The following is a 15,256-nucleotide window of genomic DNA, read 5'->3' on the forward strand; positions in this document are numbered from 1 at the left end:
CTAATGTCGACTTTGCTTATGGAAAACCATATCATGCGAAGGTTTTTACACATGCTCAGTTCTTGGGTCTCGAGTGGAAATTTGAAATGGAAGTTATGGAACTCCATCATGTGCTTCTGTTATGAGAAAAACCTCCACAATGAAACAGACATTACATGTGGAGAATGATAGACCTGTTGGCCATCAAGTAGCCTATTCATTGTTATGCCTGTCTAGGCTACTGTAGCCTGCCGTTTTATACTATAAATATGTTGAAATGACTGGAGTCGTTGCAAATCATTTTGTGCCACTTGTGTAGCCAACCTGGAGCAGGCAAACAGATGTAATAAATAGCCTTTAACTTCAGTTTATTGTTGTTGTAGCCTTGTGTTATTATGCAATTAATAATGGCCGTGTTTAGTTAATTCAATTGGAAGTTATCAAGTGTCACCATGGTCACAGTTCTATCTCAATTGCTGATCAGATGTTAGAATGCATTAGATTGAAGGTAACAGTCAGCCAGATTAGGCTACAGGTATAAAAATAACCTGGCTGTTGTTGACAAGCATGGACCTATTCAGTTCATATCCATATTATTAATATTTTATTCATTGATTGAAATTACGACCCCATCCTCAGTAGCCTATTCCAGCAGGCTACTGGGCAACAGAAGCACTTCCTACCTCAACATCGTCTTGCTGTTCATGTTAAATAAATGAATCTGTCAATTTGAACTAAGCAAGCTGCTAAATCATTCAGCTTACATCTTGCCTACATCTTGCCCAGGCTACTGGAGGCTATCTGAAATAAGATGTTGGCCTATCAGGGGCTATGTTTTGGCCTAGTTTTCAGGCCTTGTGGGTGGGTTTTGCGTAGTCATTGGGCTAGAAAAGGTCATTGCATTAAATCACCTGACTGTTTGGATGTGTCTGTTAGTAAACTGTTTTATTTCTAAGAGATCATGAATAAAAGAGAACAATTGACATTCAATAATTAGTTGTCACTGTGTTAACCACAACCAACATGCTGCATCTCTGTTTAGGGGTCAGTGCTCTAAAATGAGTCTCTCTGGGGAGAGAGAGGAGGGGGGCCCTGCCTCTAAAATGAGTCTCTCTGGGGAGAGAGAGGAGGGGGTCCCTGCCTCTAAAATGAGTCTCTCTGGGGAACATGACACCAAAACTAAAAGGTGAGCTGACAATATTGTTTAAGAATTTATATTCAAAAACGCTATATAGGAGATTAGATTTTAGATGTGATTTAAAACCATTGTTTAGTTGGAATGTAATGTTCGTATCCTGTATATTTGACTGTGATACGTGGTTGTCTCACCTAGCTACCTTAAGATTAATGCATTTACAGATGCCATATCTTAATTTGACCCAGTTTCTCACAGCAGGAATATAATCCTGCAGCAATAGCAACTGTGCATTTTTATGTGGATTATAAATAAGGGATCTTTTCTTTAGGGGTTCATACATTTTTCATCAGGGCAAATCAAGTCTGACATTTGTAAGTGGAAATTACACTTCAGACACCTTTGTAAAGCCTTGTAGTGGTTTAATAATGTCTTTAAGCAATAAAAGCTAATTGACTAACATTTCTGAAAAGGGATATATAGCGTTTTGGAATGAAACTCTTGTTTCCCCATCTGAGCTCAGAGTAGATGAGAGATGTAATGTTTGACTCTGTTGTGTTGAAGCCCAATCAAGCAGGAGAGACCAGCCTCCCCTGTACCCAGCTGTGTGTCAATGAAGAGTTACCGGTCTATGGCTCCACCTCTAAAATTTAGGTAAGAAGAACTCATGGGTCATGGTCATTGAGTTAAACAACACTGTCTCCAGTCATTTCTCCTCTCCCATTTTACCATTTATTTTTGTTGTTTTCATAATCCATAGACTAATACTTTTTTCAATTTTCATAGTCCTGAAACAATATTAAACTAACACAACATTCCCTCCCTGTGTGTGTGTGTGTGTGTGTGTGTGTGTGTGTGCACTCCCTGGATGAGGAGATGTAATCTCTATTTTTTATTTTTTTTTATTTAACCTTTATTTAACCAGGAAGGGCTCATTGAGATTTAAAATCTCTTTTTCAAGAAAACTACAAGTAATCTAGTAAAAAACCATTCATGAATTCACAAGAGTATAACAATATCAAAAACAGCAAATTAAAAACATTGACAGGTCAGGGAATCCGCCTCAAAATCCTTCATCAGAGATTTAAAAACACCAATCGGGACAAGTTCTTCCAGTTTAAAATTATTTTGTAAGGTGTTCCAAGACGATGGCGCAGAGTACATAAAAGACCTTTTACCAAATTCAGTTCGGACATTTGGAACAGTTAGCAGGATAAAGTCCAGTGAACGAAGAGAGTACCCACCACATTTCTGAACAATAGAAATGGCCAAATAAAAAGGTAGTAAACCCAAAATGGCTTTGTAAATAAAAGTATACCAGTGACTGAGCCTACGAGTGACTAGAGAAGGCCAGCCAACCCTGGTATACAAAGTACAGTGGTGCGTAAGGGTTTTGCAGTTTAAAATAAATCTCAAAGTACCATGATAAAGAGTGTCAATTGATCTCAAACACTGAGCGGAAGCATTCATATATAAAATATCCCCATAATCTAGTAAAGGCATAAATGTAGCTGATACTAGCCTCCTTCTGGCTTCAAAAGAAAAACAGGCCTTATTCCTAAAATAAAATCCCAATTTCAGCTTAAATTTTTTTGTAAGTTGTTGAATATGCAATTTAAAAGAGAGGCCGTCCTGATTGCCGAGTCACTTTTACACCTACCTATATGTACATATTACCTCAACTACCTGGTACCCCTGCACATTGACTCAGTACTGGTACTCCTTGTATATAGTCTAGTTATTACCGCAACTACCTGGTACCCCTGGACATTGACTCAGTACTGGTACTCCTTGTATATTGTCTAGTTATTACCTCAACTACCTGGTACCCCTGCACATTGACTCAGTACTGGTACTCCTTGTATATAGTCTAGTTATTACCTCAACTACCTGGTACCCTGCACATTGACTCAGTACTGGTACTCCTTATAGCCTCATTATTATTATTTCATTGTGTTACTATTTACTTTTTCTTTGTTTTTAACTGCATTGTTGGGAAAGGGCTCGTTAGTAATCATTTCACGGTAAAGTGTACACCTGTTGTATTCAGCGCATGTGAGAAATACAATTTGATTTGAAGGTCATTGGCTCTAACGGTCGTCTCGTGCCGAACAGCGCATGTTCGGATGTTGAAGCACTGTGGCTAGGAAAAACTCCCTAGAAAGGCAGGAACCTAGGAAGAAACCTAGAGAGGAACCAGGCTCTGAGGGGTGGCCAGTCCTCTTCTGGCTGTGCTGGGGGGAGATTATAACAGTACATGGCCATTAAGGCCAGATCGTTCTTCAAAATATTTAAATGTTCATAGACGACCAGCAGGGTCAAATAATAATCACAGTGGTTATAGAGGGTGCAACAGGTCAGCATCTCCGGAGTAAATGTCAGTTGGCTTTTCATAGTCGAGCATTCAGAGGTTGAGACAGCAGGTGAGAGCGAGAGAGAGAGAGCGAGAGAGAGAGAGCGAGAGAGAGAGAGCGAGAGAGAGCGAGAGAGAGCGAGAGAGAGAGAGACGGAGAGGGAGAGAGAGCGAGGGTAACAGTCAGCCAGATTAGGCTACAGGTAAAGAAATTACCTGGCTGTTGTTGACAAGCATGGAACTATTCAGTTCATATCCATATTATTAATTTTCATTTCAGAGATTGAAATTACGACCCCATTCTCAGTAGCCTATTCCAGCAGGCTACTGGGCAACAGAAGCACTTCCTACCTCAACATCGTCTTGCTATTCATGTTAAATAAATGAATCTGTCAATTTGAACTAAGCAAGCTGCTAAATCATTCAGCTTACATCTTGCCTACATCTTGCCCAGGCTACTGGAATAAGACGTAGGCCTATCAGGGGCACATTTATGGGGATAGTTTTCAGGCCTTGTGGGTGGGTTTTGAGTAGTCATTGGGCTAGAAAAAGTCATTGCATTAAATCACCTGACTGTTTGGATGTGTCTGTTACTTAATGTTTTATTGCTGAGAGATAATGAATAAAAGAGAACACTGTGTTAACCGCAACCAACATGCTGGATCTCTGTTTAGGGGTCAGTGCTCTAAAAGGAGTCTCTCTGGGGAGAGAGAGGAGGGGGGCCCTGCCTCTAAAATGAGTCTCTCTGGGGAGAGAGAGGAGGGGGGCCCTGCCTCTAAAATGAGTCTCTCTGGGGAGAGAGAGGAGGGGGTCCCTGCCTCTAAAATGAGTCTCTCTGGGGAGAGAGAGGAGGGGGGCCCTGCCTCTAAAATGAGTCTCTCTGGGGAGAGAGAGGAGGGGGGCCCTGCCTCTAAAATGAGTCTCTCTGGGGAGAGAGAGGAGGGGGGCCCTGCCTCTAAAATGAGTCTCTTTGGGGGACATGACACCAAAACTAAGAGGTGAGCTGAAAATATTGTTTAAGAATTGATATTCCAAAATGCTATATAGGAGAAAGAAAATCACATTTGTGTTTTTTCATCAGAAATTATTACTAATGGGTACCTTCAATATAACTATTGTAGATTTGAGATGTGATTTAAAACCATTGTTTAGCTGGAATGTAATGTTCGTATCCTGTATATTTGACTGTGATACGTGGTCGTCTCACCTAGCTACCTTAAGATGAATGCATTTACAGATGCCATATCTTAATTTGACCCAGTTTCTCACAGCAGGAACATAATCATGGAGCAATAGCAAATGTGCATTTTTAGGTGGATTATAATTAAGGGATATTTTCTGTAGGGGTTCATACATTTTTCATCAGGGAAAATCAAGTCTGACATTTTAAAGTGGAAATTACACACGTTAGACACCTTTATAAAGCCTTGTAGTGGTTTAATAATTTATTTAAACAATAAAAGCTAATGGACCAACATTTCTGAAAATGGATATATAGCGTTTTGGAATGAAACTCTTATGTTTCCCCATCTGAACTCAGAGTAGATGAGAGATGTAATGTTTGTCTCTGTTGTGTTGAAGTCCAATCAAGCAGGAGAGACCAGCCTCCCCTGTACCCAGCTGTGTGTCCATGAAGAGTGACTGGTCTATGGATAAACCTATAAACTTCAGAGAGGGAGACTTTTCTAATGAACAAAGGTAAGAAGAACTCATGGGTCATGGTCAGTGAGTTAAACAACACTGTCTCTAGTCATTTCTCCCATTTTCCCATTTTCCCATTTATTTTTGTTGTTTTCATAATCCATAGACTAATACTTTTTTTTCATTTTCATAGTCCTGAAACATTATCAAACAAACACAACATTCCCTGTGTGTGTGTGTGTGTGTGTGTGTGTGTGTGTGTGTGTGTGTGTGTGTGTGTGTGTGTGTGTGTCAGTGAGTGTGTGTGTGTGCACTCCCTGGATGAGGAGATGTAATCTCTATCCTGATTGCCTAGTCACTTTTACCCCTACCTACATGTACATATTACCTCAACTACCTGGTACCCCTGCACGTTGACTCAGTACTGGTACTCCTTGTATATAGTCTAGTTATTACTTCAACTACCTGGTACCCTGCACATTGACTCAGTACTGGTACTCCTTGTATATAGTCTAGTTATCTCCTCAACTACCTGGTACCCCTGCACATTGACTCAGTACTGGTACTCCTTGTATATAGTCTAGTTATTACCTCAACTACCTGGTACCCTGCACATTGACTCAGTACTGGTACTCCTTGTATATAGTCTAGTTATTACCTCAACTACCTGGTACCCTGCACATTGACTCAGTACTGGTACTCCTTGTATATAGTCTAGTTATCTCCTCAACTACCTGGTACCCCTGCACATTGACTCAGTACTGCGACTCCTTGTATATAGTCTAGTTATTACCTCAACTACCTGGTACCCTGCACATTGACTCAGTACTGGTACTCCTTGTATATAGTCTAGTTATTACCTCAACTACCTGGTACCCCTGCACATTGACTCAGTAGTGGTACTCCTTGTATATAGTCTAGTTATTACCTCAACTACCTGGTACCCTGCACATTGACTCAGTACTGGTACTCCTTGTATATAGTCTAGTTATTACCTCAACTACCTGGTACCCCTGCACATTGACTCAGTAGTGGTACTCCTTGTATATAGTCTAGTTATTACCTCAACTACCTGGTACCCCTGCACATTGACTCAGTACTGGTACTCCTTATAGCCTCATTATTGTTATATCATTATGTTACTATTTCCTTTTTTTATTTAGCTAATTTTTCTTACGTTTTAACTGCATTGTTGGGAAAGGGCTCGTTAGTAAGCATTTCACGGTAAAGTGTGCACCTGTTGTATTCAGCGCATGTGAGAAATACAATTTGATTTGAAGGTCATTTGCTCTAACGGTCGTCTCGTGCCGAACAGCGCATGTTCGGATGTTGAAGCACTGTGGCTAGGAAAAACTCCCTAGAAAAGCAGGAACCTAGGAAGAAACCTAGAGAGGAACCAGGCTCTGAGGGGAGGCCAGTCCTCTTCTGGCTGTGCTGGGGGGAGATTATAACAGTACATGGCCATTAAGGCCAGATCATTCTTCAAGATGTTCAAATGTTCATAGATGACCAGCAGGGTCAAATAATAATCACAGTGGTTATAGAGGTTGCAACAGGTCAGCACCTCAGGAGTAAATGTCAGTTGCCTTTTCATAGTCGATCATTCAGAGGTTGAGACAGCAGGTGTGTGTGTGTGTGTGTGTGTGTGTGTGTGTGTGTGAGAGAGAGAGAGAGAGAGAGAGAGAGAGAGAGAGAGAGAGAGAGAGAGAGAGAGAGAGAGAGAGAGAGAGAGAGAGAGAGATAGATATTAGGCAACAGGTAAAAAAAGAAATTACCTGGCTGTTGTTGACAAGCATTGTCCTAATCAGTTCATATCCATATTATTAATATTTGATTCATTGATTGAAATTATGACCCCATTCTCAGTAGCCTATTCCAGCAGGTTACTTGGTAACAGAAGCACTTCCTACCTCAAAATTAGTTAAATAAATTAATCTGTCAATTTGAACTAAGCATCATTTTATACGTCGCTTGTTTGCATCAATTGCAAAGACATTTGCAACTTTGTATTTGTAGTCAACTTTGTTCTGAATTTATCTGCGGTCACAGAGAGACGGATAAACCATGTGATTCTATGTTTAGCGGAGATATTCTGTGTATAAAGTGACGCGGGAGGGCAAAAAAGCATCTAACGATGCACTTGGCTGTTCTACAAGTGGTCTGAGGCAGGTGTTAGGTTATGAGCGTTTTCAAGTGCAACGTTAATAACGATGGTTTTGGGAAACAGCTCAGAGATTTAACAATGCTCCTACGAAGGTTCTAACGATTAACTTAGCCTTAAGATGCTTTTGGGATACCAGGCCCTGGACAAAAACATCTGCTAAATGTTTTACATACAGATCTCATACTACTGGATTTATTTTTATAAACAATTTTTAATATTGATGTTACAAATGTATCATGTGTACAGTTCTTTATAAATTTTTTTGTTATTTGTTACATTTGACTGTGTACAACCTAGCAGTACTACTTATTTCTCTGAGAGTGAGGCAGATGTACATTCAAGAATTAGTTGTCACTGTGTTAACCACAACCAACATGCTGTATCTCTGTTTAGGGGTTAGTGGTCTAAAATGAGTCTGTCTGGGAGAGAGAGGACCAATTTTCTACTCTGAGACTCTTTGTGGATACGGGCCCAGATCTCAAAATATTGTTTTCAAAAACGATTAATTTTTGTTTTACATAATAAAAAATGAATATTACTAATGTACCTGACTTTAAAGACCTGGTTTAGTTTATTGTGTGGCAGTGCTCATGTCCGCGTTCTGGAACTGTCCGCGTCCACGTACAGAACTGTCCGCGTCCACGTAAGGTTTGGCGCCAAGCATATTGTCCAGTTACGCGCAGAGTGGGCTGAGGTGATGTTGGGAAATAACGACGGAGTTCGTTACAGTGTTGAGACACCGAAGTTTATTGTTCAATTAGCTTTTTTGCGTAATGGTCTGTCAGGTTTTGGCCATGACTGTTCGGGTTTTGGTCACTAGATGTCCCCATTGCACCTTTTTGTACCTTTTGTTTTTCTTGCTCTAATCATTGTTTGCACCTGTAGGTCATTCCCTTGTTAGTATTTAAACCCTGTGTGTTCCTCAGTTCCTTGCTCAGTGTTTGTAGTTAGCACCCAGCCCCAGCCCAAGCCTTGTTTTATATAGATATTTCTCTGGTGGGATTTTCCAGAGGTTCTCTGGTTTAGTTCTTGTGTTTTGTTTGAGTAGTCTTTTGAGGTTTGTTTTTTCCCTGCTGTTTTTACCACTTTGTGGAGTTTCTTTTGTTTTTTGGAGGTTTTCCTCTTTGTGCCTCTTGGCTTTATTTTTGGACATTGTGGATTTAGTTTCTTTGCCTGAAGATTTTGTTCTTTAATTAAACTACCATCGCCAGTACAGCTGTGTCTGCCTCATCTTCTGGGTTCTGACAATTATTAGTGACTGTTTCTCGCACCGGGTCGTGACAATGGTCAGTGACAGTATGAGTGTAGCCAGATCCTTTTCACTCGCTATCCTTGTTTCATCTTGTGGTTCACCGGATTCGTCATCATCCTCGAGGGACAGACGAACGACCTGCTAGTTAGCCAAGCTAGTCGGTACAGCTAGCTAAGCTAGCTACTCTACCATCAGCATCCTAGTTATCCTAGCTACCACTACATCATCACCGACTGCCTGCATTTCTTGTGGACCGATGGAGCTCCCGGGTTGTTTCTTCCACCTGTTAAATACGGTGGAGGGCTTCTCCCTCTCTCGTTGACGGATGCTGGCTACCTACCATCCCTCTGTCCGGTTCTCCTCTTCACTAGATGGACGGTAACTTTAGTGTTCAACCCCTCTGTGTCCAAGGACTGAACCTTTTGAATATTATTTTCGGGGCGCCTCAAGATACATTTTTTACAACGTTTATTTCTGATAAAATTAGTTCATTGCATCCGCCATGGAGCCCAGTTTCATAATATTACCTTCTATCCCTGGTTATGAAGTAATCGCGAAAAAACAGGCCTTATGTTTGGGCATTTTTCACCCTGCCAGCTCCTATTAGTTCTACTGCAGGTTTACCTCAGGTAACCCACTGGCTATAGGGTGAATGCACCAATTTGTAAGTCGCTCTGGATAAGAGCGTCTGCTAAATGACGTGAATGTAATGTAAATGTAACGTATTATTTACAAGGTTATGGATACTTGGTGAGCGTTAACCCTGTAGGTTTACCTCAGGTAACTAATTGTTAACAAGGTTACAGCTACTTGGTGAGCGCGCTCAATGTTAACCTGAGTACATGTTGTGGTGAGCCACAGTCTAAGAGGTGATGTCTGGCGCAAAGCCATCAAACATTAAACATTTTCTGGTCAAAATTAACCATATTTGTTTTAAGAAAAAAGTGTACAATCTAAACAAAACGCATGTCCCTGTCCTCTTTTTCAAGATGTGGCAGATTTAAACAGCCAGAAGACATTTTTTAATTAAGAAATAACATTTTTTTTTTACGACTTGTTGTTTCTAAGTGGCTGCTGGGTAATTTGATATGCATCGAACTCTTCCTTCGTAGGCATCAAATTGACCGAATGCTGCGCAGGTTCACTGAGTTGCAAACCAAATGGGTATAATGGGGTGATTGTTGTCTAATCGGGTGGTCTAGCTAATGGATTTGTAGATCTGACGCAGTTGCTACCTCAGATTATGAGCCTAGCAAGTGTCATATAGCTCAGTTGGTAGAGCATGGCGCTTGCAACGCCAGGGTTGTGGGTTCGTTTCCCACGGGGGGCCAGTATGAAAATGTATGCACTCACTAACTGTAAGTCGCTTTGGATAAGAGCGTCTGCTAAATATGTAAAATGTAAATGTAAAAAATGTAATGAATGAGTTATGTAGTACCCACAGATGGCCAAAGGGAGATGCAAGAGTGCCATAAACCCATACAGTTTTTTGCCATAAAAACCCTAAACCTAACAATCAATCAAAGGTATTAATAAAGCCCTTTTTACACCAGCAGATGTCACAAAGTGCTATACAGAAACTCTTACCCTACTTATAACCTATTTTAGCCGTAACCCCTAATTCTAGGGTAGGGTAGCCTAGAACACTAAGCTCCTGAGTGGCGCAGTGCTAACTGTGCCGCTAGAGATCCTTGTTCAATTCCAGTGTTCAGAAACATCTTCTATTCTTACTGACAATACAAGTGAAGTTACTCCAAAATGACAGGACATTAGCCGGCTGCGACCGGGAGACTCATGGGCGGCGCACAATTGGTCCAGGGTAGGGGAGGGAATGGCCGGCAGGGATGTAGCTCAGTTGATAGAGCATGGCTTTCGCAACGCCAGGGTTGTGGGTTTGATTCCCACGGGGGGCCAGTATAGAAAAAATAAAAAACAATATGTATTCAGTAACTGTAAATCGCTCTGGATAAGAATGTAGTGACCTCTGTGTGAAAGTCCAGCAATTGGCGTGGGGCAGGATTGAGACTGATCTAATACACTTTATTTCTCAGCTGCCTCACCAATGTCTGTACGTGAATTAATAGCTGAATATTTCCAATAGATGGCAGCATAAGACCACGAAGCATCAGTTATAGGCTACAAGCAGCAATATGATTGACATAAAATAGGATGCAACCAAATACTATATGTCCCATGATTTTCTAAAATGGTCACTCATTACTTTAGTTAGCTATATATCTCGTATTAGGCCTGTGATGCTTTTGGAAAAGCAATTAAATAGTGACTATAGCAGGTGTTGAACCCCTGGTAAATAATCACTAGTCAGATGCTCCAACCTCAACCCTAGTATACATGCATTTTTAAATATCTAATATTACGATTAAACAACCTCGGAATAGACTAAATTAATGTTCAGGCTTATTGATAATCGTTATAGTAATGAAGTATAATTTCAAAACATGAGCATAAAAAGCTAATAATAAACATGAATCATCATTATATTATTTCACAGTAATCTGTTAAATGCTTTTTCAGTCGTTCCTCTTGCGTTAGCAGTGTGGAAAGGGACAGTAAAAAGCGTGTGCAGTAGTTTTCCTGTGAGGGGAAGTGGTGGTGTATCCAGGGAGAAAACTAAACTAACCTTCTGAAATGTCATTCATGGTCTTATGCTGCCATCTATTGGAATTATTTAGTAACTGAAGTAGTACTGAATAAAGTATATCCTTACTAAAGTAGTAATTACACAGAATTGCAAAATATGACATTTTCTAGATCATTTTACCACTTAAAACCATAACATAACCATTTATAGTATAACAAACAATGAAACTGACATAAACCAAAAACACCATACATTTAGTTAACTATATATATATACTATTTATTTAGATGGGTGACATTATCTGCCAAAGTAATACCACTGTAGATAAAGAAGAGCTCTCCAGTAGGTGAACCAAAACATTCAAAGGTCATTTTCTCAAAATTGAGGTTACAAGTTTATCATCTTTCAAAGCAGAATTACTTTCCCATTGTTCCTCAACTGTAGTGTATGATATACTTTTTTCTATCTGAGTCTTTACTTTTATCCAATGTAAAAACACAATTTCAAATTTTGCTACATAAGACCGAATCGAGCCGGTCGGCACATTTGACTGTGTAAAACCTAGCAGTACTACTTATTTCTCTGAGAGTGAGGCAGATATATAGCATTTTGCAAAAAAAACATTATTATTTGTCTCTCTGAAATGAAACCATCAAGTGATAGATTTTAAACAAATATATGTCTGTCATTGAACAATCCCATGCCATGATTAGATAGTGAAAAAACACACCTATCTCTTTCATAATTTCTTTAAACCATAAAAGCTAATTTACGAACATTTCTGAAAATGGATATATAGCGTTTTGGAATGAAACTCTTGTTTTCCAATCTGAGCTCAGAGTATATGAGAGATGTAATGTTTGTCTCTGTTGTGTTGAAGCCCAATCAAGCAGGAGAGACCAGCCTCCCCTGTACCCAGCTGTGTGTCCATGAAGAGTGACTGGTCTATGGGTCAACCTATAAACTTCAGAGAGGAAGACTTTTCTACTGAACAAAGGTAAGAAGAACTCATGGGTCATGGTCAGTGAGTTAAACAACACTGTCTCTAGTCATTTCTCCTCTCCCATTTTCCCATTTCTTTTTGTTGTTTTCATAATCCATAGGCTAAACCTTTTTTCCATTTTCATAGTCCTGAAACAATATTAAACAAACACTACATTCCCTCCCTGTGTGTGTGTGTGTGTGAGTGTGTGTGTGTGTGTGTGTGTGTGTGTGTGTGTGTGTGTGTGTGTGTGTGTGTGTGTGTGTGTGTGTGTGTGTGTGTGTGTGTGTGTGTGTGTGTGTGTGCACTCCCTGGATGAGGAAATGTAATCTCATGTTTTGTCCCCAGAAACCAACAGGAGATATCAGAGTCAGAGATTCTCAGTGGTCAGTCTTCCCAGAGTCATCAAACAGACCTGGCCTCCATATTCAGTGTATGTGGTCCTGTTATGTACATTTGTTTTTGTTTACCTCAAGTAAAGTTGATCTGTCAATCATTCATTAATGTGTTAATGAGAAAGCATTTTGTCTCTTGCTTAACTTATTGACTTTATTTATTTCAGTTGCTTGAAGAGAATATTATGACATTTGTGAAGAATGAGCTGAAGATGTTCAAGAGGATTCTTAGTCCAGAACTCCCAGAAGGCTTTGAGAGTCAGAAGAAGGATAAGGAAGTGGTGGATGCTGAAGATGAGAAGCAGGAGAGCAGTGCCAGAGAGGGGGCTCTGAAGATCACACTGCACGTCCTGAGGAAAATGAACCAGAAGGAGCTTGCTGACACACTGGAGAAAAGTAAGAGCTGTCTGCCTCATGTTGAATGCTGTTTTATAACAAACATTTAAAAGTTGTAGCTAAAGTACAGCTAAAGTAGCTGTGTAACTAAATGATATTGTAGCAGCCTTAACACAACACCTAGTGACCTCATCAACTAGCAGCAGGGATGTGGGTTGGTGATTAATTTAGACAGAGAGAGAGAGAGAGAGAGAGAGAGAGAGAGAGAGAGAGAGAGAGAGAGAGAGAACATTATTAATACCATCAATAATACCAATAATGATATAAATCAGTCACACCAGTGTGTAATGCATTATGAAAACATTTACACATTTATACAAACAGTTAAGAGAATACATGATTACAATTTAAACTTTATAAGACAGTCTTACAATACTGTAGGCATTAAAACAGATGTAATATTAATATCCTCTGTGTTGTTTCTAGATTCAGATGAGCGTGCTGTGATTCTTCAACGTGAACTCAAATCTAATCTAAAGAAGAAGTTTCAGTGTGTATTTGAGGGGATTGCTAAACAAGGAAACCCAACACTTCTCAATAAGATCTACACAGAGCTCTACATCACAGAGGGTGGAACAGGAGAGGTCAATAATGAACATGAGCTGAGACAGATTGAGACAACAACCAGGAAACAAGCAAGACCAGAGACTGCAATCAAATGTAACGACATCTTCAAACCCTTAACTGGACAAGACAAACTTATCAGAACTGTGCTGACAAAGGGAGTCGCTGGCATTGGAAAAACAGTCTCTGTGCAGAAGTTCATTCTGGACTGGGCTGAAGGAAAAGCAAATCAGGATGTCCAATTTGTATTTTCATTCCCTTTTCGGGAGCTGAATTTGATGAACGGGGATAAACACACTTTGATTAAACTTCTCAATCACTTCTCAATGGAAACCAAAGAATCAAGAATCTCCAACTACGACAAGTACAAAGTTCTGTTCATCTTTGATGGTCTGGATGAGTGCCGACTGCCCCTAGACTTCCAGAAGAACAAGATTTGTTGTGACGTCACAGAGTCAACCTCAGTGGATGTTCTGCTGACAAATCTCATCAAGGGAAATCTGCTTCCCTCTGCTCTCCTCCGGATAACTACCCGACCTGCAGCAGCCAATACGATCCCTTCAGGGTGTGTTGACCAGGTAACAGAGGTACGAGGGTTCAATGACCCACAGAAGGAGGAGTACTTCAGGAAGAGATTCAGTGATGAGGACCTGGCCAGAAGAATCATCTCACACATAAAGACATCAAGGAGCCTCCACATCATGTGCCACATTCCAGTCTTCTGTTGGATTTCTGCAACAGTCCTTGAACACATGTTGAGTACAGACAAGACAGAAGAGATGCCCAAGACTCTGACTGAGATGTACTCACACCTTGTGGAGTTTCATACCAAACAGAAGAATGAAAAGTATCTTGGGAAAGAAGAGACAGGTCCACACTGGAATAAAGAGAGCATTCTGTCACTGGGAAAACTGGCTTTTCAACAGCTTATGAATGGCAATCTGATTTTCTATGAAAAAGACCTGAAAGAGGCTGGCATTGATGTCAATGAAGCCTCAGTGTACTCAGGATTGTGCACTCAGATCTTTAAAGAGGAATGTGGGCTGTACCAGGACAAGGTGTACTGCTTCGTGCATCTGAGCATTCAGGAGTTTCTGGCTGCTGTATATGTGTTCCTCTCATTCATCAACAACAATGAGAATCTAATGTCAAAACCTCAATCAACCAGGAACTTTTTTGTACTGTTCAGAGACAAGCCTGAAGTTACTTTCTACAAGAGTGCTGTGGATAAAGCCTTACAAAGTGAGACGGGAAACCTGGACCTGTTCCTCCGCTTCCTTCTGGGCCTCTCACTGGAGTCCAATCAGAAGCACTTACGAGGTCTACTGACAAAGACAAGAAGCAGCTCACAGAGCCATGAAGAAACAGTCAAGTACATCAAGGAGAAGATCAGGGAGAATCCCTCTCCAGAGAGGTGCATCAATCTGTTCCACTGTCTGAACGAACTGAATGACCATTCTCTAGTGGAGGAGATCCAAAGCTACCTGAGATCAGGAAGTCTCTCAGAAGCCAAACTGTCACCTGCACAGTGGTCAGCTCTGGTCTTTGTGTTGCTGACTTCAGAAAAGGAGCTGGATGTGTTTGACCTGAAGAAATACTCCAGATCAGAGGAAGGTCTTCTGAGGCTGCTGCCAGTGGTCAAAGCCTCCAGAGCTGCTCTGTGAGTACATAAAATGACATTTAAGTACTAATCATCAGGAATAAATATTAAGTTTAGAGTAAAATATGTATTATAATATGTATGTAATATTCTATTGAAAAACATATTGAATAAATGCATTGATGTTCACATT

At 40.4% G+C, this 15,256-nt stretch overlaps 1 protein-coding gene across 1 annotated transcript in view; it reads left to right on the forward strand.

Moving 5' to 3' along the window:
- The first annotated feature begins 3,996 nt into the window (after window positions 1–3,996).
- Window positions 3,997–15,256, forward strand: part of LOC311125133 (NACHT, LRR and PYD domains-containing protein 3-like) — a 29,193-nt gene continuing 17,933 nt past the window's right edge. Inside the window, exons 1-6 of the mRNA XM_084199196.1 lie at window positions 3,997–4,465; window positions 5,049–5,165; window positions 12,007–12,123; window positions 12,457–12,541; window positions 12,671–12,899; window positions 13,326–15,123. Coding sequence (XP_084055322.1) covers window positions 4,086–4,465; window positions 5,049–5,165; window positions 12,007–12,123; window positions 12,457–12,541; window positions 12,671–12,899; window positions 13,326–15,123 — 2,726 coding nt within the window. The 5' untranslated portion in view covers window positions 3,997–4,085. The remainder of the gene's footprint in view (window positions 4,466–5,048; window positions 5,166–12,006; window positions 12,124–12,456; window positions 12,542–12,670; window positions 12,900–13,325; window positions 15,124–15,256) is intronic.

This window comes from Coregonus lavaretus (genome assembly GCF_964263955.1).
Source record: "Coregonus lavaretus genome assembly, contig: HAP1_SCAFFOLD_254, whole genome shotgun sequence".
NCBI lineage: Eukaryota > Metazoa > Chordata > Actinopteri > Salmoniformes > Salmonidae > Coregonus > Coregonus lavaretus.